General features: G+C 36.9%; 1 protein-coding gene across 3 annotated transcripts in view; it reads left to right on the top strand.

Annotated features, from left to right (window-relative positions):
- LOC148950981 (uncharacterized) overlaps positions 1–23453 on the top strand; it is a 226722-nt gene that overhangs the window by 144294 nt on the left and 58975 nt on the right. For all 3 annotated transcript variants that reach the window (XM_089090082.1, XM_089090083.1, XM_089090084.1), the window contains exon 3: positions 15153–15351. In XM_089090082.1, the coding sequence (XP_088946208.1) occupies positions 15153–15351 (199 nt within the window). The remainder of the gene's footprint in view (positions 1–15152; positions 15352–23453) is intronic.

The following is a 23453-nucleotide window of genomic DNA, read 5'->3' on the forward strand; positions in this document are numbered from 1 at the left end:
TCGGGTTAGATATAGGCTATTATTTTTCTACACCCCATTTAGTGATGAATTTAATTTTAAAAATTAGCAGGGAGGAAATAGGCCTAATCACCGACTTAGATCAGCACCTTTTTGTAGAGCGTTCAATTTGGGTTGGTTATGTTTTTCATGGGGACCGCGTTTTATCAACAGATCCGAGCGGACAAAGCACCGGTGCAAAGTCAAATGCAGTGTTCTTGAACATGAACTCGTTGTACCCCTCGGCAATGTCCCACTACTCTTTGCCGTGTGGGAACTATCAATGGCTTGAGAATTCTTGTGAGGTCCCCGATATTACCACCGTCAAGGACAATGGGTCACAAGTATGGTTCTTTGAAGTTGACGGTCACAGTCCACTGGTACTCCCCAACTCAGTCAAAGAGTTTGTCTACCCTTGTATCACTCAGTCGGGCAACAGGGGCTCGCGGAGCTCCTAAACTCGATCAGTGGGGGAGGCGCTGGGGATGTCTTGGACTCCCTTCAAACAGACATTGATTGCTGATTTGGACCCTCAAGAGAATATCGTTGTTCACCATGTGCTTTTGCGCTGGATGGTGAGCAATGGTTTCAAGATCACCAAAATACACAGGGTCCTGCAGTTCAATCAGCAACCCTACTTGAAAACGTTTATCGACACCTTTGTCGATAAACGCTCTAGGGCAAATTCAAAGGTGAATAAGGAAATGTATAAGCTCATCCTAAATTCGGCGTTTGGCAAAATGTGTGAAAGCGTTCGTACTAGATCTCGCTGCGACGTCGTGACTGACCCTCTAGAGTGTGCACGAATTATTGCCGACCCCAATTTTACATCGTTCACGAGCATAGAGACTGGCATGGTTCTTCTACACAGGCGAAAGCGAAATGTAGTACTGAACAAGAATATAGCAGGCGGCAGTTCAGTACTAGAAATTCCCAAAAAGCTCATGGTGTCGTTCTTTTAAAATGTGTGCAAGGTGGAATGGCCACGGGAGGGGGAGGTTCAAGTTTACTATGGTGATACAGATTCTCTGCTGTTAAAGGTAAATGGGACTGAATTGGATTTATTGGGTGATTTGCAAAATGGGGTGCACATCAGCTCGCGGATGGATTTCACCAACTGGAATCCATCACTCTACCCCGAGTTGGTGAAACGTCAAGCCCCCAACCAATTATTAATGTTAAAATCAGAGACAGGGAGTGATTTGATATCCAGGGGGGTGTTCCCGGGCCCCAAAGTCTATTGCGTGGAAACTCATAGTGGGGATGAAAAGAAGGCGTGTAAAGGGGTGCCTACACATTTTGTAAAGAGCAATTTCAACATGAGTGTGTACAGAGACTGTGTAGAAAGTAGCCTAGTGCCGAGAGCACAAGTGCTTGCAATTCGCTCTCTACAGTATAAAAATTATACTGTGAGAGTGGAAAGGAATGCGATGTCATGTATATCCGACAAAGTCTATGTGCTCGAGAATGGTGTGAGTGTCCTACCCCACGGCCACTACCGTATTTCAGACCGAGTTGAATGCATAGACTATCGCAATCAACTTGGTCTGGATAAAATAACCTAATCTGACTAACCTTCACCCCAACCTGTTCATAAATTAACTAATCCCAATCTCACTACCTTAACCACTGACCCATCCACTAACCTGTAGCAGCCGCAGTGACGACAACTATTGTTTTTCCACCGCCGCTCCCCGGGGGGGGGGTCCCTCCCCCGGCCGGCCGGCCTTCGGCCCCGCGGCCCAGGGGGGGACCCCACTTTTAAATTCATAATGTTCAACTGTGCTATCAATTTTCAAGTGTTTTTTCAAGTGTTGTTTTCAAGTGTTTTTTTTGTTGTACAACAAAGTGTTGTTGTACAGAAAAGTGTGTTGCTCTGTGCTAATGTACATAAAGTGATGTTGAACAAAAAAAGTGTTTTTAAGACAATAAGTGTTGTACTGATAGTGTTATTGTTGATGGACAAAAAGTGTTTTTCATGTTGACCGGAGAAATTTTGTCAACTGTTCTTGTTGAACAAGTGTTATTTTTATCATAGTTCATGTTGACTGCAAAAATTTGTTTTCATGCAGTGTCGAAATAAATGCTGCCATAAAATATTGTTTTTTTTGTTGTTCTTGAATAGATAGATCTATGGGGAAATTACTACTTATTCATTGAGCACATACGATTTACAGTTAGCTGTAGTCCGACTGTTGTCAGCAACAGCATGTATCAATTCAAAACACCCTTCAGATTGTTTCTGTGAGGTCCGTAATGTCGGGGAAAACAACACTTTTAGCTAAAATAATTCAAAATTGCCATAAAATGTTTTTGGAAAAACCGAAAAAAATCTACTATTGCTATAGTATTTGGCAGGAGTCCTATGATAAAATAAAAGCTATTGCCATATCCATACCAATACAATTCATACGGGGACTTGATGTTTTCAATAGTATTGAATCGAACTCGTGGTTGATTATTGATGATTTGGCTGAATCCATTTAACAGTTCTCACAGGAAATGCTACAACTGTTCACCGTTCGCTCTCATCATGAACACATTTCCATAACTCTGGCTCTACACAATCTGGTTCATCAGAGCAAATGTATGCGAACCCTTGAATTGAATTGGACAAGTTATCTTATATAGCAATTCGTTTGCGATTCTAGCTCACTAACAACCCTCAAGAAACAGATATATCCCGGTACACAAAAAATTATGTTGTCAGTATAAAAACAAGCGACTAGCAAACCATATGGGTATAGTTTGTTGGATATTAATCAGCACACACCTGAGGATCTACGCGTAGTCACCGACATTTTCAACAATGAAATTACAGTATATCTTCCGGTGAACAGTAGAAAAGGCTATTAGTCGCCATTATGACACTGAAGAAACTACACGAACAACGGCATCTGTTTTCCGTTTTAAGCACTTCAAAACCATTGCTTAGGAAGGCTATACTCAAACATGGGGTTGACAATGATTTCATTAATCTAATATCTGAACTATGTTTAAATTTAACTGAGGGCAATGTTCAACTGCCAGAAGTTTTTATACAACAGACAAACCAACATCGTTCAACTGTACGCGCCTTGGACTTTAAAAACAAGGGAAAAAAAATAAAAAGAACGCGGCTCCTTCAAGCAGGCGGTAGCTTTTTCTCACTTTTACTACCAATAATTGCAGGACTTGTAAACAGTTTTCTCTAGTGAGAATGGCAAAATCATGTAAATTGACACCATTTGAACTTGTTCTCTCGCCCGTCGAACATTTTGAAGACAATCTAAGCAAATTCATTAACGACGAGAATATTGCCTATGACAAAAAACTGCTTTTCCTTTAAGATGCATTGCGACGTTTGGACAAACATAAACCATATCGTGAGAGACCTGCCACCGATCCCTCTAAACAGGAAACATCTCCTCAAGACTCTAAAGCAGCATCAAAGGAGAAGGAATTGAATTCCATTGTATTGAAAATTGGAAACCTATTACCATTCACCTATCGAGAACAGAGTAAAAGAGTATTATCTTATCTCATGTTGGAAACTGGCGATCAAGTTCAAGTCGAGAGCACAGGGAAACGAATTATAATTCAAGGAAAAAGTTATAATCTAGTTGATTTAATTTATGATATGGTGACGAATCGTAAAGGACTCTTATCCTTTGACGATAATCTATACACCTTTCTCTGTGTATCAAACTTTCCCAAAAGTCTTATTGGCAATAAGCAAATTCTAAAGAAACTAAGAGAATATAGTCCTCCTCCTCCAACACCATTTAAAAAAGAAGAAGATTCAATATTTGAGGATTCTAGCAGCGCCACTGATTTTACAACACCTGTGGCTGCTAGTCAAAAGTGAAGACAAACTGATTCGCCCTCCAGTGTGCAAAAGGGGAGTGGTCATTACACTACATTTCTACGCTCAAAATGGATGAAATTCTGAAAGGTGTCTATGAAAATGTTGGTGAAGCGGGAAGTTTAAGTTCTCCCAAAACGCTTTCCAAAGCTGTCTCCGGCACCACCACATTGAAAAATGCAAAAGAGTATCTAGAAAATGAACCGAGTTACACACTACATTGGAATCACAGGCTTCGCAGTAAACAATATCGACAAACTAAAGCCATTTTCCCTCTGCATATAATTCAAATGGATCTTTTAACTCTAGACGCAGTTCAACGACCTGACAGTGCACCCTACGAATATATTCTGGTGGCAATCAGTGTCTTTAGTCGCTATGCATATGCCATTCCACTACGATCAAAGAGAGGTGTTGAACTTGCTAGGACCATTGAAAGTATTCTTGAACAGGATTCATATAGAAATAATTCAATCGGATCGTGGCAGTGAATTTGTTAATCCCCATGTACAAAAGGTTCTTTTGAAATATAATACAATACTTTATCATAGTCACAGCCCGATAAAGGCTGCATTGGCTGAACGATTAATAAGAGTAATTCGTCTATTAATTTCGAGATATTTTACCCTGAAAAATAAACCGACTTATATTCATGATTTAGATAAAATCATGCAGATATACAACCATCGATCCCATTGATCTCTGTCAAACTCAAGCCCTCGGGATGTTCACTACAATGAAAATACATTCGATGCTTTTCTAAAGCAATACTCCAAGGGTGAAAAAGAGAAAAAAAGAAGAAATTCAATGTTGGTGATACTGTTCGAATTGATAGAACCATCAATATTTTTGAAAAAGGGAATTATTTATGGAGCACTGAACTTTTTAAAGTGTCTAAAATCTTGGACACTGAGCCCACAACCTATCGACTGCGAGACACCAAAGATGATGAGATTCTCGGTGGTTTTTATGAATATGAACTGCAAAAAGTTAGAAACACTAGTGAAATTTATCAAATTGAAAAAATATTAAAGAGTCGTACACGCCATGGCAAGAAACAGTTGCTTGTTCGCTGGCTAGGATACAACTCAGATTTTGATTCTTGGGTCAGTGCTGAAGATATTAACAATGTCTAATGATTTCTATATTAATTTTATGTCAAATGTTTCCGATGCTCTCTGCAGTGACTTGACTAGAACAAGTGATTTTTGTAAAAAACTCTCCCCCACAATGGAATTTTACAACGTAATGTAAGAAGAAGCTCTTGTTAATTGTATTCTCAAAAATGCCTGTGACATCCTGAGAAAGGATCATAAATATGAAATAAAAATTACACCCTATGATTGGCCGCCGCCACCAACTGGTGATTAACAACAAATTAAAAAAATCAATTGGATGGATTATCCATATATTGAATTACCCTACGAGGAACTCACCTGTATGAATGATTTATGTCGTTCTATTAATAAAAGAATTTCCGCTCGTAAAAAGGAGGCTTTTCATTTCAACTATTCAAAGGAGGAGGGGAAGATCTACATTAGATCACCTATTGCCAGTGAAAAGGTTATTCTCAACGATAATCTAAAGGATGTTCTTGTCTTTAAGCTCAATATAATCAATGACAAAAGTGCCGGAAACCCTAATTTCATATTCGCTGACTATCCACCTGCCTTCTCCACGGACACTTGTATATTTCTTTACGCTTCATTTGTGGAAACATATCGAGTTGGTCATTCAAATGTTCCCCTCCTACGAGTTCTTGAACGAAAAACCAATCAAGAACACATTCACCACTACAATATAAAGCATCTTCAGTATATTCCCGTAAACACTTCCTATTTGGAACTCTGTCAGTTAACACTAAGAACCGAATTGGGTGATCCCATAGCAATTTCAAAAGGGATGGCTGTGATTACATGTCATTTTCGACCCATCGTTCAACAGCAAGATGTCTAATAAAAAAGTGGTATTCACTTGTCCTGATATTGACTGCTATGTTACTACTCTTGGCCCAAGACAACAGGGCTATGAAATGGACTACTATAAAGGTCGCTCGTCAATGTCTGGTTATGGTCTTGGCAGTTGGTTTGCTAAGCTGTTTCGCTCTTCACTACCACTGGCTAGAAAATATCTAGTACCGGCTGCGACAGATATTGCATCCTCTACACTATACGATTGGGGCTCTGGCAAGGATTTTAAAAAAAAGTGCTTCTGAAAATCTTAGGTCCAGTGCTCTAACCATTGGCGAGAAATTAAAAAAAAATTGTAAAGGTTTAAAAAGGTCAAGAAACAATGCATCCCTCATCAGTCTCCACTCAGGTTGGAAACGAGATACATCATCCCTCTTGTCAACGAAAAGAGGGAAAAAGCCGACACGTGCTGTAAAAAGAAGTCCCAGAAAGAAAATTGTCAGATCGAAACTAGATTTCTTCCCCTAAAATGTCCTACCTATCGCATAAGGATTCTCAACCTTCAATCACCGCCTCATTGAATCTATTCAATGCTGAAAATGTTGATGTGAGTGTCAAGCATGGCTACTATGAACAATTTTATCCATAACAACCCCTCCCCGACAATCTCCACTTTCAAATTTATTCGAATGAAGACTACCTTATGGACATGTCTTCAACATTTATAGATTTGCAAATGAAAGTCCGGAAATTCAATAATACAATGCCAATTCGGGGCGATGGAATATCCAATGAAAATTGTATATTACATAATCTATTTCGTCAAATCAGTGTCTACATCAATGGCACGCTGGTGAGCACAAGCAACAATCTCTCAAATTATACGAGCTATATGCAATTCATGCGGATGAAACCCAAGTCATACAAGGAATTGAGAGGCACCTCCATTGGTTATGAATATATTACTAATACTGATAGTACAGATGTACTTAAAAATGATGCAACTAGTGAATTACATCTAGTTGGAAAAATATATAATAAAATATTTAATATACCCCAATGGCTGCTGCCCAATGTTAAAGTGGATATAAAACTAACGCTTGCACCCTCCAATTTCATATTGAGAAAAGAACTTGCTGCCAATCCTGATGTAAGTCTCTCCCTCACCTCGACAATACTTCAAGTACGCAAACAACAGGTCATGAGTTCTGTTGCTTTGGCCGTGGAAAAACTGAGAGCCAATGGCAACAATATTAAACTACTTGTTCCTCATACAATCACCAATCAGCGTCATATTGCAATGGGCTCACACACCTTCACCGATTCATCCTTTATCAATGGAGAAATACCCTCGAAATTGGCTTTGACATTTGTAAAAAGCGCCAGTGCAATAGGATCATGGACTGAATGCCCACATAAATTCGAGATGTTTGGACTTTCATCTCTTGTGTGCAAAGTAAACGGTATCCCACTCTACAATCTATCCTTTGATAAATCCTATAGAACATTGTACGAGTTGACCATGCAAACCCTAGATCATGACTCTCAACTATTTGAAAATGGTATAACCGAAGATATGTTTGCTAAAACACATGGTATCATTGTTCTGGATTTTTAGGGTACACAGGATATGAGTATAGTACGTACGGGGAATGTGCGTTTAGAGTGTACATTTACCGATCCTTTAGCTGAGAGTAGTGCGCTAATATCACTAAATCAATTCGAAAACTATTGGGAAATCACTCCTAATGGCAGTGTTCTACTAGACTTGGCGCCATGATCACCAGTCAAATAATCAATGTATTTAATATGGACCCCTACATGTCACAGTACAAATCCTATTGTCGGCCCTTGGACTATCTTGGAAAAATTCTAAGCGTTAACAACATCTTGATCATTGTTAATAGCAGTCCATCGACTGTGCTGACAGGTCATTGGCTGTGCATCTTTAAAACAATGAAGACGATTGAATTTTTTGATCCTCTTGGTCTACCCTATACATTCTACACGCCACACATCAGCAACTATATCGAGAGCAGTGGGAAAACTATTATTCAAAATCGGAAGAGGGTTCAGGATGTAACGACTAAAAGCTGTGGCTTCCATGCACTACTATATTTTGTGTTCCGATGTCGTGGCTATACTTACAAGCAGTTTCTCCACATTTATGTTGACAATCCACGTCTGAATGACTTTCTAGTGGAAAATATCCTCTCAGACCTATATAGTATTGATTTCAGTGCCCTAAGAGTAAAGTGCTTAAAAAATGTTTGTGAATTTGTTTATTAATAAAATGCATATATATATACAACAATGTCTTTAAATCTTCACTTTAGATTTCTTCTTCTTCGATGTATAGGCAGCTGTCGTGAACCACTAATGCCGGTAAATTATTTGGATTCACTGTATATTGATCTTGATTGACGGCAAAGTCAGGGTCAAACTTTCTACAGTACAATGTAACTTCATTCTTGTCATATCTCTTCGTATAGTCAATGATACTATTTGCATTCATATTATGAAATTCACGAGTTTCAATCTGTCTATTTGAAGCAATATCACATACAATGTTTTCAAATGCTGAATCACATTCGGTAACTGCCAAATAAAAATCACTTGGTTTATAGTCATAGTCGGTGGTGTCATCACAACGATGACGTAGAAACCAGATTGTCTTGTTACCCCAACAGTTGAATCGTAGACCAGATTCCTCTTCCCAGAATAATTTAAATCCACGACGATACCAATCTCGTAGAAATAAACTAAAATCACGTTTAGGATTCTTTCAAATCATAGCTGGGTAAGTATTCTCCCACTGATCACATTTATCATAGTGACAATTGGAGCACAGGTGCCCTCTAGGTTGAGAGTCACACACCTCCTCAAGACATGAATTACATCCTTTAATTTGTACTGCATAGCCTCTATGTAATTTACAAGGATTACATAATTTACACTTTTTACTATAGTCATCAATAATTGTACAATTCTCACATTGATTCCAACTGCCAAGAGTTTACATGCACAATGGACATATATAGAACATTTTTCGGTTTCCGATGTCAACTCACTCACAGCTAAAACGAAACTGATCCTCTCCGTTCGATAAATTCAATGAGAGGGAAATGGAGGAGAGAGGAGTAACTCTGTGCCGTTACCTCTTTCGAATGATGGGGGGAGCCATCTACATGTAATCTGTTGGCAATATTTTCAAAAGTATATCCACAATATGATTCTGCTTTGTTTCAATTAATATATCAATAAATTGACTATAAGCATTTGAGTCACATTTTAAAAGTTTCATACAATAGTCCAATGGGGGAGAATCACTCCTCATTATATTGTCAAGTGTTCCCTGACAAGAGAGTATCCTGTGTTGAAGAGATAACTTGAGAAAAACATCATCCAAAATCAAATGTTTTTCCATAAACACTAGATTTGATCTAATTCTCTCTTTCTCAAATTTATTCATTTTTCAGTCCTTTCACTCCGACTGCTGACTCTAGACTGACCCCGATTCGTTAGCCCCTAACCAGAAAAGAAAGAGAACATTTTCGATTTCGAAACAATTTTATTGAATAATTACAACAACAACAATAATATAGAGCATTTACAATTAGCGACACTGTATATTGTCTTCAATATGTTTCACCAATGCACTTAAAGCACATTGAAGTCTATTCACATGTGCTATATCAACTTTAGCGGCAAAACATAATTGATCCTCCATTTTAAATTTGCTCAAGGATATCACATATCTTACATATACTGCATCCCATTCCAGACAAAGCCGCGATCCTTTCTTAATTTCCACCGCAATGCTTGGTGCTCTTGTACTATTATCATCAACTCCACTATCAACTTCTAATAGGGTAAACATTCCACTCATCGCCATCACAAATATATATCCAAATGAGTAAAGTCAAACTGTTCTTCTTCTCACTCCTTTGAATTCTATTCACATACTAATAAAACTATAGCAAAAATTCTTTCTTTATATTCACCCTACCGCTGCTATGTAAACAAAGCCCTCTGATTGGCTGAGAAGGAAACACGTGATCTAACTGTTTCCGGGGCACTCATAACATTTGGCTCGAGCAACAACAACAACAAATGCTGTTTCCTATTTCTGGAACACCTTGACATTCGCTGAGAGCGTGCACTTACAACAACAACAACAACATCGACCTTGGAAAAAGAGGTCATTGACCCCATTAGCCACGTGTTCTCCCTAATGACTCTATGCCCATATATGGAGCCCCGTCAGTATTCTATGCCCATATAAGGAGCCCCGTCTGCGCTGGTACCCCCCATTCTACTTACGTAGTACATGGCCAAGGTATCTCCATCGGCGGACTCTTATGATATGTGTCACAAGAGGCTGGCCAGTCTTGTCACGGATGGATTGGTTTGTTATTCTTTGCTGCCAACGGATGTTGAGAATTCTTCTGAGACATGTGTTTTCGGAAGCAAGTATTCTTCGCTCTTGTTCCTGGTTCAGGTGCCAGGCTTCGGCAGCGTAAAGCAGCACTGGCATAACATTGCAATTGAAGAGTCGTAGCTTTAGCCGTATAGAGAAGCTTTGGGACCGCCATACTTTCTGTAATCTATTGAAGGCCCCATTGGCTTGGCCGATTCTTGTGAGCACTTCTTTTGTGGTCGATCCGGTGCCCTCTATTATGCTTCCCAAGTTGCTCTATGTGTTGGTCTCCGCAAGTGATGCTCAGGGGTGAATCTGTGGTAGCCATGCATTTTGCTTTCTCATTATTTATTTTCAGGCCGACCTGGCCACCTCTCTCCCTCACTATGTCAAGGAGATCTTGGAGTCTTTGCTTGCATGATTCTAGGACGGCGATGTCGTCAGCGAAGTCTACATCACTGAGGTGTATTTCTGGGTTCAGCAGGATTCCGTCTGTGCTTGTACTTCGCAGTATGCAATCAATGATGATTACGAAAAGTAGCGGTGACAAGACGCAACCTTGCTTAACTCCTGACATATTGCGGCACAAACGAGTTTGGCCATCTGGTGTCTAATAGAAAGATGAAAGATAATAGAGTAAAAAGATGTAATAGAGAAAGATGAAAGTATAATAGAGGTGCCTAATAGAAAGTTTATTTAACGTTAAGGAGAATACATTAAACTAAATATAAAATATGAGCAAAAAATATGATTTTGCTCACTTAACTCAGCTATTGTCAGGGTGGATACAGAATTAGTATTAAAAGAGGGAGGTAAAAATACTTTGGCTCCCCTCTTTGGTATTTTTCGCCCCTTCGATACTGCAATAATGTATCACTTGACCTTCTGGGGAGAGGAGGCACGAATATCTAAAACCACCCCCTTGATCAGTCCCTTGCTATTGTTAATACAAAAAAAACAAACAAAAAACAACAACACACAATTAAAGAGAAAGCACAGTCATGACTCTTTGCTAAAGCACCTCTAGAGTTTTTCCTGTGATGGTTATGTTGTCACGGAAAGCTGGAATGTAGAATTCTAGGGATTACGTAATGCGAGAATTGTTCAGAAACTGTTAAATTTTGTTTCAAAAATGAATGAAATATTTGTTTATTTTAGCTATAAAAAGACTACCTTTTGTTCTGCATTCTAATTGGAAGCAGATTTAATGTCAAGGACATAGCCATAATTACTGCTAGGGGAAACCGCCTCATCTGGTAGGGGCAGGGTGGTCCAGCCAACGAAACAGGCGTTATAAAGCAACTACAAGATTTCTTCCCCTGTGTGCAAGCATGTCTTGCAGTATATTAGGGTTACAATTTTCTTATACATGGAAAAATAAAAACGACAGTTCCTCGTCTGCAGTCCCTCTTGGTGTATGCAATCGTAAAACATAGCTAGACAAACAAAAAATAAGCAAAAAATGAAGTCACCTTAAACAAATAATCAACAAGAGGTATTATTAGCAATAACTAAGTGAAGTCGTGGCTTCTTCATTAGTATTTTTTTAAGTTGGCTAAGCGCCGCGAAAATAATAAAAGCTTTTGATACCCAATTTTGGCATTTCCTTTTTAACCCATTAGGACGGCCCTAAATTGATGACTTTTTCGCGCAAAACATATTGGCAAATGTTTGCCCATAACACATACGTTAGTAAGTTTGCAACTACATATTCAAACTGTCTGTCTGGCAGTTTAATTCAGTCTTAAGCCACTAAATAATAAAACAAGTCTTTTGAAAAAAAAATTGGAACTGAAAAAACGGTTTTTTTATGAGTGTAACACCCGTCAGCCCACGCGAAAGTATGACTATCATTTTAGAGTGCATCGTATTTTTCATTAGAACAAATTCACTTTTTCTCTCGCCTCCTTCACCCCCCTCGAACATAGATTCCTCGCGAAAAGTTCATTTGTCTTCGCTAATAGATCACTGTGTTGGCTTTTCCGTTCGCTTCAATTGTGACCGTTGGCAGCTTGGGTCTTTCATCCTGACAAGATTGTTTTTATTTATCCAATGATTATTTAATCCTTCCCTCTCCTCAACTGAAAATACGAAGTCCGCTTGTCCCCCCCCCCAATTAACTATTTGAAAATGACTCCCAATTCTAATGAAACAGAACTTAATTTCGTAAGTCGCTAAAGAACCATTGTTTTGATGTGTATATTTTGAATGGATTATTCTATGCCTCTTAAATTATGTTTTTGAGGAGGGTTTAGTTGCAGCTGAATATGATTATAATTATTATAATTTTGTTGGGTGTTGTTTGGAGGTTCGTTGGTTTTCGGGTCCGGTAAGTTGAGCTCTAATTTTTTTTTTTTTTTTGATTTATTAGGAGGGTTTTTTCCCGCACAAGCATACTTCAGGGAGTCGATTATTATATTTTATTTATTTTTTTTAAATAAACCCAGTGTTACTTATAACCAGACTGACCAAAATTGTTTTTTCAGGCATCGGGTTTGAAGCGTGTTTTGAGTGGGGTCGACAAATCGTTTTCAGGTTCCCTGCTCAACCTAGCAAAACTTTAAAGCGTTTTCATCTTACGGGTTCCAAGCGTGTTGGACACGGGTTCTTCAAAACTAGAATGCGCTAGAAATGTATGGTCGAACATGGGTTCTGAAAAGACATTCGCCGTGTTGAACGCGGCACCCAAAACGATAATCTTCAAAAGCTGTGCTGAACTCAGTGTTGAATGTGGGTGGCCTGAAAACAAGGCTCAAGCCTTGCTTAGCAGAGTACAACTTCGGCGTGTGATTCAGATGATTGTGACAGAGTGATAGTTTGCAGATATAAAAAGTTATTACATAGATATACTTCCAAAATATGGCCGTATTTAGATATATTTGCTTTTCACAACAAAATAGTGTTTCCCTAAATACAAGGGAGGCTGCCGTCCCATCAAACCCCGCATGTTCCATTCGACCCCCTCTATGATTCTTGCAATAAGAGAGGAGTTGATACCTTTCTTAGTACCCATTTTGGGTGCTATTTCAAATATATTCCTCCAAACAGACCCAAATCAGGGATTAAATCACCCCTCCAAATTTATCTGTTGGACCTCTCATGGAAGGATTTAAAATTCAGACTTAGAAATAATTTTGAGGCTTTTGATATCCCTCTCTAAAGAGAGATATTCTTAACCTCCCCCCTTATAGTTTGTGGATAACTATGAATACTACATAAGCCTTAATATTATTGGATATACAGGCTGCTGTACCGCGTGCATGTTTAGGGACACATACCCACCGACACAAATTGTAGTTGCTGAGACTAGGAGTTTATATAATTAGCTTTTTAATACAAGTATCCTGAATATTTTGTAACATGAACATGAGGGAGTATTAAATATAGACCCTGAAGTTCATTACGTTTTTTCTCGTTTTCATTTATGTTCATCTATCTTTTTTTAATCGATTCAGGTGTTCCATCTATTTCCTCTGTTTTTTTCATCATTTTCGATATCATATACCGTAGTTAAATGTCCTGTTTTTTTTTGTGAAAATGATGAATATTCTAACAGGAATTGTAAAAATTCCTGTTGTGCAAGTGCACACTTAAAAAATCATCATACAATCCCTATTATCTGTGAGATAAATTCAGCTCATCTTTTGTACATATAAGTGTATAAACGCTGAAGAAAAACGCTGTCTTTTTAGACCTGTCTTTTGCCCAAAACGCTGTCTTTTGCCCAAAACGAAAAATAGACCCCTTTGTATTTGTCAAGAATGACCCCTTTTGAAATTTCGTTTTATTTTAAATGCTGAATGTTTTAGCTCCATTAAAAAAATGTTTTACTTGGTAGGGAGGCTAAAGCTCATCCAATTTAGTTTTACATGCTAACAAATATTCAACTTAAGAATTTTTCATCTTCGAGCATACATTATTCAAAAAATAACAAATTTAAAATACTTGCCAAGAAAACACTGTTTTTATTTTTATAGAAAAAAGTTATCCTTCGTATACGAACGGCCTTGAAATGCTGGAAGAAACTTGTACGTACTTTGAATGCATACAACGTCTAACGCATAAGCGTACTAAGCAGTCGTAAGTCCAATTTTCTTTCGGTGTTTTACGGACAAAATGCCAAACGAATCAAGTAATTATCTCTGCTTTGTTGAGAAAAAACCCATTTTCATTGTTTGATTAGCTCTCTGTTATCTCCGTAAAATGTCAAATGAAAACAGGGCTTTAACCTGAAAATTTGAAATGAGGACAGGGCTGAGGAACAAGAAAATCCAGATGTTGCTTTCGGTCAAGTTCTTTCCTAATGTTTAAATCTGTCACAAATTTATAAAGATAGCATCTATAGCATAGGAATCCTACCTGTAAAGACAATTAAGTAAGTGACATTCAAAACCCAGCGATTATACTGCTTCTCAGTTTAAAATCTAATGTTAAGATTTTATCGTTAAACCTTCTACTAAATGAATAGGGCATTTCGAATAATACTCAAATGGTAGCTGCAGATACTTGAGCAAAGGGGAGGGGGCTTCTTGGCCATACCGTAATTTCTAACATTTCCCATATTGTTCGCCTTTTATGCGTGTTTTTCAAAAATACTAAATTTCTTAATAAAGAATGAATGAAGTCCTTGTTTCATTCTAGAAATAGCTCCCTTCTTCGTAATTTCTTGCTGTGAAAATTTAGAACAGTATTTCCAAAGTAGGTAAGAAGGGGTCTTTACATAAAAATGTAAAGATTTGGGCGGAATTTCCTGTAATTTCGCATCTTATCAATAAAATTTGCTTCTAATGGCTTTTTTTCGGATGTGTACACCGCCCTGCCATAAAATTTTTCGTCAATGCCTGCCCTTTTCCAAGAACTTTCCTGAATTTAAAATGATTCTTTTTCTCTTAGCTTTTAAATGTGCTCAGCTTTATAGGAAGGTGTGGGTCTGTTTCCCCGGTCTTGCCCAATTTTTTCAGTTTTTCATTTTCGTTTTCAGGACACTTGGAAGTTCGGCAACGTCGCGAACGAATTTTAGACAGCTGCTCCAGAGACAGCAGATGGAAGAGGAAGCCCGGCGCGAAGCGAAGCAAAAACGTGCCAGCGAAGAACGCTCCATACCCGTGGTGACGACCAAAGTTAGTCGGTCATGGAGCCCCAGTGAAAGAATAAAAATCTTCAGTCCCGAAGCGATCAAAGTAATTTTGTTTTATCGAAGTGATTTTATTTTATGGGAGGGGGGGGGCAGAAAGGAGTACGAATGAAAATTTTGCCCCGGGTGCAAGAAAGGCCAGAGCCGCCACTGAATTAACTAAAATATATGTAGATCTTTCACGCGGAAAATGAAGTTAAACGCGGAAAATGAAAATCGAAAACGATTTTCAATTTTCGTTGGTTTCTTTTTTCTTTTCTTTCTTTTTTGTTTAGCACTAAGAACGACTTGGCGGAAGTCCTTGTCGAAATATTTGCTTATTACTTCTTCTTCGTGTTTCGCCACTGGCTGACAAAATCCTCGTTTTTTCGCCTTTTTTGATTTTATTTTTCATTTTGTTATTTTCTTTCCTCTCTGAGTTTCATTTGTCATGAAGTTAAACTTACGGTTAAAAGCCTTGTTAAAATATAGGATCAAAAGAAATGCTTATAGATAAGGCTGGGGCTGCTGCAGTATCACCCCCCCCCCGCACCTTATCCTTATCGATGTTTATTTTGCACTTAGACATTTTCAAAATTGTGCTTTTATCTTAATGTTTCTCATGGATAAATTGAAGTTAAACTTTAGCAAGGTGCTCATCTTCGGGGAAGATGGGGGGAATGTCCCCATTAAGGGGAATGTCCCTCATCTTCGGATAATTTACATTTGTTAAACGTTTCGTTCATGTGCACATATTCTCATGGGATGGGACATGATGATGATACTGATGGATGATTGTCAGAGGCATTCTCCCTTCTCCGATTTTACGGCGGAAGCGGTCAAGCCCGTTTCAAACTTAACCAATGCCTTTGATCTAAACCAGATTATCCAGCGATGATCCGTTTTAAAAAAGAAGGAAGTCCAAAGGCTGTTCTCAGAGGCTGTTCTCGGTGGTGGATCAAGGGGGCCGGGAGTAGACTGCCTCCAAGATTTTTTCTGGCGTCCTCATTTCTTGTTTTTTTTCTGTTTTCACTCTTTTTTAAGATAAATTTGTCAATTTAGTCAATTATTGTCACCCTTGTCACATTAGACCCCCCCCCAAGATTTTGCTTATTGGTGCCCTTTTAAACTTGCCCCCCCCTTCCAAAGATTTTGCTATAGATCCACCCCTGATATTCTTAGTTACACTTTTGCCTTTGTCGTATTTCATTTTCATCCCTTTTTTGTTTCCTAAGTTTGAGTGTAAATTATAAATTATTAATAGTCTTTAAAATTTCTAGGTAATGATGAATCATTTAATATGGCCTAGAAGTTATTTAACTGGGGGATTTCCTGGCCCCCCCCCGTGGCCTGAGTGCTTCAAACCGCACCTGTCTTCTGCGATATTGCAGATGATCCAAAATGGCATCATTAGAAGAAAAAAAAAAGATTTTTGTTACTTTTGGGATTAACCCTAGAGGAAATTGGAACCATGAATTAGTTTTGATTTTATATTCTGATGGAATTTATGTTTTAAAATCAAGTAATGAAACTTATGTTTTGACAGTTTTATAAGACCATGGCTGTTCCTCCCAAAAAGACAAAAAAACTGAGAATCTCATGTAACAGGAAACGCTAATGCCAAAAACGGTTCCTAGAATCAACTATTATCATTTAACAGATCGTAAAAAATTACTGAAAGACAAGCTACTGATAAGATTTTTTCTATTAGGATTCTAATAAATAAAGTTCTTTTCTTTTCATTTTTGGTAAAATGATAAAGCTTAAGTACGGCGTGTTTTCTTACAAGCCTTGCTCAACCTACTTGGAGAATAATTCTTGCCATTAGTGTTACTATTAAAATCATTTTACACATTTTTTAAAGTTATAACAAGGAAAAGGATTAATTGATCTAGGGAAATAGCCTCTGCTATAGAAGATTTAAAAATTAGAAAAGCACATTATTCAACGAATTGTTTCAGTATCATAAAAATTGCATTTGTTCTTAATCTATGCTATTTGTTTGTTATCCTTGGTTTTTTTTTAAATTCTGTTTTCTCAACTGTTTATGTAAGAAATGTCAATTTATACAAGATTATGGGAATATGTTCAGGATAAGGTACATATTATTTATCATTTGTCAAATTTGTCATTAATGCACTGCTTGCCGCCTTTTTATGAAGACGAAAATACAATATAGTTAAATTAACTCTGTATCCAGGGTTTGTTTGAGGGGATTATTTTTTTTCTGGGGGGGGGGGAAGGGGTATCATTTTTTTGTATGCATTTTTTTATGTTTTTACGAGTCGAGCAAACATTTTGACTGGGGATCAAACCCCCTAGCCACCCTGGATACGGCTATCCACCCTATCCGTCTTTTATCTTTTTACACATTTGTCTCTTTTAGAGGTTATCAGAGGAGGTGCCATTACCCTGATTTTTTTCTTTAACCTAGATTACAGATAGACTATATTTTCTTTGCTGTGAACATAGGTTGACCTTGTTCGGCAATCAACTTAAATTTTTTTTCCCGTTTATAAAAGCTCCCGGACGTGGAATCGAAATATTCAAATTTTTATTATTGGAAGTTTTTTCCCCCTGTTTTGTTTAACTTCCACCCGTTTTTTCTCTCTTAAATTCTGTATAATAAAATGACAAACGTAGTTCTAGAACACCTTCACTAGGCCTGTGAAAAAATCACTGCAATTGCTTCAAACAACTGCCAATAGAATTTTCAAATATATCAATAGCTACCTCGGTCTCAAAAACTCAGATTTATTAACGTTATAAAAGATAAAATGTTTCAAATTTAATATTTTTCAATAAATTTAATTTTTCTTGTTCCTCATGTTCATTGATCATTACAGTTGCCTTTTTCTTATAGGCTTCATTCCTTTGTTTATAAAAATATCCACTTGTTTTAGATTTGATATCTTATCTAAGCTACTTTCTCCTCGCTTTAGGCTTTGGGTTCACTTTTTGCTTTCAATGGAACAGCTTCGGTTTCTTTTTAAATTTAATTTATAAATCTTTTAGGAAAAAATCAACATTGCCAAGTGAGTAGAGGAGGGGGTGTTACTCGTGACCGGGCTCCTTATATGGGCATAGAACACTGACAGGGCTCCTAATAAGGGCATGGAGTCATTAGGGAGAACACGTGGTTAATGGGGTCAATGACCTAAATTTCCACAACAACAACATCGACCTTGACATTCGCTGAGAGGGTGCACTTACAACAACATCAACATCGACCTTGGAACACCTGTGCTGTCGACCTCAATTCACCTATGGTGAATCAATAATTCACCTTAGAAACAACAAATTAATTTCCCCTTTCTTGACAGATCAATCAATCAATGACATCATCTGTCAGACTTTAAAAATTTCCGCCTAGAAACATTTCTCCAGGAATAGATCCAAATCATTAATGTCTTTGCCTCGGGAACAACTCTTTTGGTCGAACTCCAAAGGATATTAATAACCAAAGGCCATGGAAACAATTAGGCAAGAAACATCTTAGCGATGAATTGTTTTAGCGCGCGAGAAGGTTTCCTATTAATTTGAAATGCGTTAGCACAGAGATGCCAATAACAAAGGAACACGCTGAATTTACGTTTAGTGATTATTTGGGCGAAACCGTTTTAGACAGGTTCTGGAACTATTTTGGCGAAACAGATAGAGACATTTTAAAAGAAGATTTTTGAAGAGATTTTGGAGGAGGTTTTGAGTGTGGTCGTTATAATACACAAGTTTAATTTGAACAGTGTTGTGAGGTCCTCTAACCCAACCCCAAAGGGTTCCGATCCTCCTACCCCAACCCCGAAGAAAGCCCCCGGTCCTCAAAGCCCCCCAAGCTCCCAAAGGGCCACCGGCGCCCCCAAAAGCCCACCCAGACCCCCAAAGGCCATCCCCAGGCCCCAAATGTCCCCCAGGCCCCCAACTGGCCCCCCGGACCCCCAAAGGCCCACCCTGTTCCCCAAAGGTCCTCATCCGGTCCCCAAAGGCCCATCGAGCTCCCAAAGGACCAACGGGGTCCCACAGGCCCTCCACCCGCCCCCCACTACCCCAAATACCCTCCCCTGGTCGTCAAAGGCCCCCCGGGCTGCCAAAGGGCTACCAGTGCCCCATAGGCCCTCCACCGGTCCCCTGGTGCCCTCAACGCCCCCCCCCCACCCCACAAGCCCACACCGGACCCCCAAGCCCATCCCAGTAGTGTTTGGTTGTGGTTTACCTTGTCACAGTTACATTTTCTTGATTTTTCAAAGTTCATTCTGAATTTCTTTCGTTGAAATGCACGAGTTGGAATATTTCAGTAGAGTTAGGTTGTGGTTTACATTGTCACAGTTACATTTTCTTGATTTTTCAAAGTTCATTCTGAATTTCCTTTGTTGAAATGCAAGAGTTGTAATATTTCAGCAGTGTTTGGTTGTGGTTTACCTTCTCACAGTTACATTTTCTTGATTTTTCAAAGTTCATTTTGAATTTCTTTCTTTGAAATGCAAGAGTTGGAATATTTCAGTAGTGTTTGGTCATGGTTTACCTTGTCACAGTTACATTTTCTTGATTTTTCAAAGTTCATTTTGAATTTCTTTTGTTGAAATGCAAGAGTTGGAATATTTCAGTAGCGTTCGGTTGTGGTTTACCTTGTCAAAGTTACATTTTCTTGATTTTTCAACGCTCATTTTGAATTTCATTTGTTGAAATGCAAGAGTTGGAATATTTCAGTAGTGTTTGGTTGTGGTTTACCTTGTCACAGTTACATTTTCTTGATTTTTCAAAGATCATTTTGAATTTCTTTTGTTGAAATGCAAGAGTTGGAATATTTCAGTAGTGTTTGGTTGTGGTTTACCTTGTCAAAGTTACATTTTCTTGATTTTTCAAAGTTCATTTTGAATTTCTTTCGTTGAAATGCAATAGTTGGAATATTTCAGTAGCGTTTGGTTGTAGTTTACCTTGTCACAGTTACATTTTCTTGATTTTTCAAACTTCATTTTGAATTTCCTTTGTTGAAATGCAAGAGTTGGACTATTTCAGTAGCGTTCGGTTGTGGTTTACCTTGTCAAAGTTACATTTTCTTGATTTTTCAAAGTTCATTTTGAATTTCCTTTGTTGAAATGCAAGAGTTGGAATATTTCAGTAGCGTTTGGTTGTGGTTTACCTTGTCACAGTTACATTTTCTTGATTTTTCAAAGTTCATTTTGAATTTATTTCATTGAAATGCAAGAGTTTGAATATTTCAGAAGTGTTTGTTTGTGTTTTACCTTGTCACAGTTAAATTTTCTTGATTTTTCAAAGTTCATTTTGAATTTCTTTCGTTGAAAAGCAAGAGTTGGAATATTTCAGTAGTGTTTGGTCGTGGTTTACCTTGTCACATTTACATTTTCTTGATTTTTCAAAGTTAATTTTTAATTTCCTTTGTTGAAATGCAAGAGTTGTAATATTTCAGTAGTGTTTAGTTATTGTTTACCTTGTCAAAGTTACATTTTCTTGATTTTTCAAAGGTTATTTTGAATTTCTTTAGTTGAAATGCAAGAGTTGGAATTTTTAAGTAGTGTTTGGTTGTGGTTTACCTTGTCACAGTTACATTTTCATGATTTTTCAAAGCTCATTTCGAATTTCTTTCTTTGAAATTCAATAGATGGAATATTTCAGTAGTGTTTGGTTGTGGTTTACCTTGTCACAGTTACATTTTCATGATTTTTCAAAGTTTATTTGAATTTCTTTCGTTGAAATGCAAGAGTTGGAATATTTCAGTAGTGTTTGGTTATGGTTTACCTTGTCACAGTTACATTTTCTTGATTTTTCAAAGCTCATTTCGAATTTCTTTAATTGAAATGCAAGAGTTGGAATATTTCAGTAGTGTTTGGTTATGGTTTACCTTGTCACAGTTACATTTTCTTGATTTTTCAAAGTTCATTTCGAATTTCTTTCGTTGAAATGCAATAGTTGGACTATTTCAGTGGTGTTTGGTTCTGGTTTACCTTGTCACAGTTACATTTTCCTGATTTTTCATAGTTCATGTTGAATTTCATTCGTTGAATTGACAGAGTTGGACTATTTCAATAGTGTTTTGTTGTGGTTTACCTTGTCACAGTTATATTTTCATGATTTTTAATATTTCATTTTGAATTTCTTTTGTTGAAATTCAAGATTTGGAATATTTCAGTAGCGTTTGGTTATGGTGTAACTTGTAACAGTTACATTTTCTTCATTTTTCAAAGTTGATTTTGAATTTATTTCGCTGAAATTGACGAGTTTGAATATTTCAGTAGTGTTTGGTTGTGGTTTACCTTGTCACAGTTACATTTTCTTGATTTTTCAAAGTTCATTTGAATTTCTTTCTTTGAAATGCAAGAGTTGGAATATTTCAGTAGTGTTTGGTTGTGGTTTAACTTGTCACAGTTACATTTTCTTGATTTTTCATAGTTCATTTTGAATTTCTTTTGTTGAAATGCAAGAGTTGGAATATTTCAGTAGCGTTCGGTTGTGGTTTAACTTGTCACAGTTACATTTTCTTGATTTTTCAAAGTTCATTTTGAATTTCTTTTGTTGAAATGCAAGAGTTGGAATATTTCAGTAGTGTTTGGTTCTGGTTTACCTTGTCACAGTTACATTTTCTAGATTTTTCAAAGTTAATTTTGAATTTCTTTCGTTGAAAAGCAAGAGTTGCAATATTTCAGTAGTGTTTGGTTGTGGTTTACCTTGTCACAGTTACATTTTCTTGATTTTTCAAAGTTCATTTGAATTTCTTTAATTGAAATGAAAGATTTGGAATATTTAAGAAGTGTTTGGTTGTGGTTTACCTTGTCACAGTTAAATTTTCTTGATTTCTAAAAGATAATATTTTATTTCTTTCTTTGAAATGAAATTGTTTGACTTTTTAATTATTGTTTTGTCTTTTTTGAAATTTTAAAATTTTAAATTTAATGATTTTTCATATATAATATTGTATTTATTTCATTTAAATGCAAGAGTTTGACTATTTCAGTAGTGTTTGGTTGTGGTTTACCTTGTCACAGTTACATATTCATTATTTTTCAAAGCTCATTTTGAATTTCTTTCTTTGAAAAGCAAGAGTTGGAATATTTCAGTAGTGTTTGCTTATGGTTTACCTTGTCACAGTTACATTTTCTTTATTTTTCAAAGTTCAATTGAATTTATTTCGTTGAAATTCAAGAGTTGGAATATTTAAGTAGTGTTTGTTTATGTGACCTTGTCACAGTTACATTTTCTTGATTTTTAAAAGTTCATTTTGAATTTCTTTCGTTGAAATGCAAGAGTTGGAATATTTCAGTGTTGTTTGGTTATGGTTTACCTTGTCACAGTTACATTTTCCTGATTTTTCAAAGTTCATTTTGAATTTCTTTCGTTGAAGTGCAAGAGTTGGACTATTTCAGTAGTGTTTGGTTTTTGATTACCTTGTCACAGTTACATTTTCATGATTTTTCAAAGTTAATTTTGAATTTCTTTCCTTGAAAAGCAAGACTTGGAATATTTCAGTAGTGTTTGGTTGTGGGTTACCTTGTCACAGTTACATTTTCTTGATTTTTCAAAGTTCATTTTGAATTGCTTTCGTTGAAATGCAAGAGTTGGAATATTTCAGTAGTGTTTGGTTATGGTTTACCTTGTCAGTTACATTTTCTTGATTTTTAAAAGTTCATTTTGAATTTCTTTCGTTGAAATGCAAGAGCTGGAATATTTCAGTAGTGTATGGTCGTGGTTTACCTTGTCACAGTTACATTTTCTTGATTTTTCAAAGTTCATTTTGAATTTATTTCCTTGAAATGCAAGAGTTGGAATATTTCAGTAGAGTTTGGTTGTGGTTTACCTTGTCACAGTTACATTTTCTTGATTTTTCAAAGTTCATTTTGAGTTTCTTTCGTTGAAATTTAAGAGTTGGAATATTTAAGTAGTGTTTGGTTGTGGTTTACCTTGTCAAAGTTACATTTTTTTGATTTTTCAAAGTTCATTTTTAATTTCTTTAGTTGAAATTCAAGAGTTGGAATATTTCACTAGTGTTTGGTTGTGGTTTACCTTGTCACATTTACATTTTCTTGATTTTTCAAAGTTCATTTTTTAATTTCTTTCTTTGAAAAGAAAGATTTGGAATATTTCAGTATTGTTTGATTTTGGTTTACATTGTCAAAGATAAATATTATTGATTTTTAAAAGTTCATTTGAATTTCTTTC

This window comes from Artemia sp. Qi Xiang Cuo, chromosome 6, assembly GCF_049724085.1.
Source record: "Artemia sp. Qi Xiang Cuo chromosome 6, ASM4972408v1, whole genome shotgun sequence".
NCBI classification, from domain to species: domain Eukaryota; kingdom Metazoa; phylum Arthropoda; class Branchiopoda; order Anostraca; family Artemiidae; genus Artemia; species Artemia sp. Qi Xiang Cuo.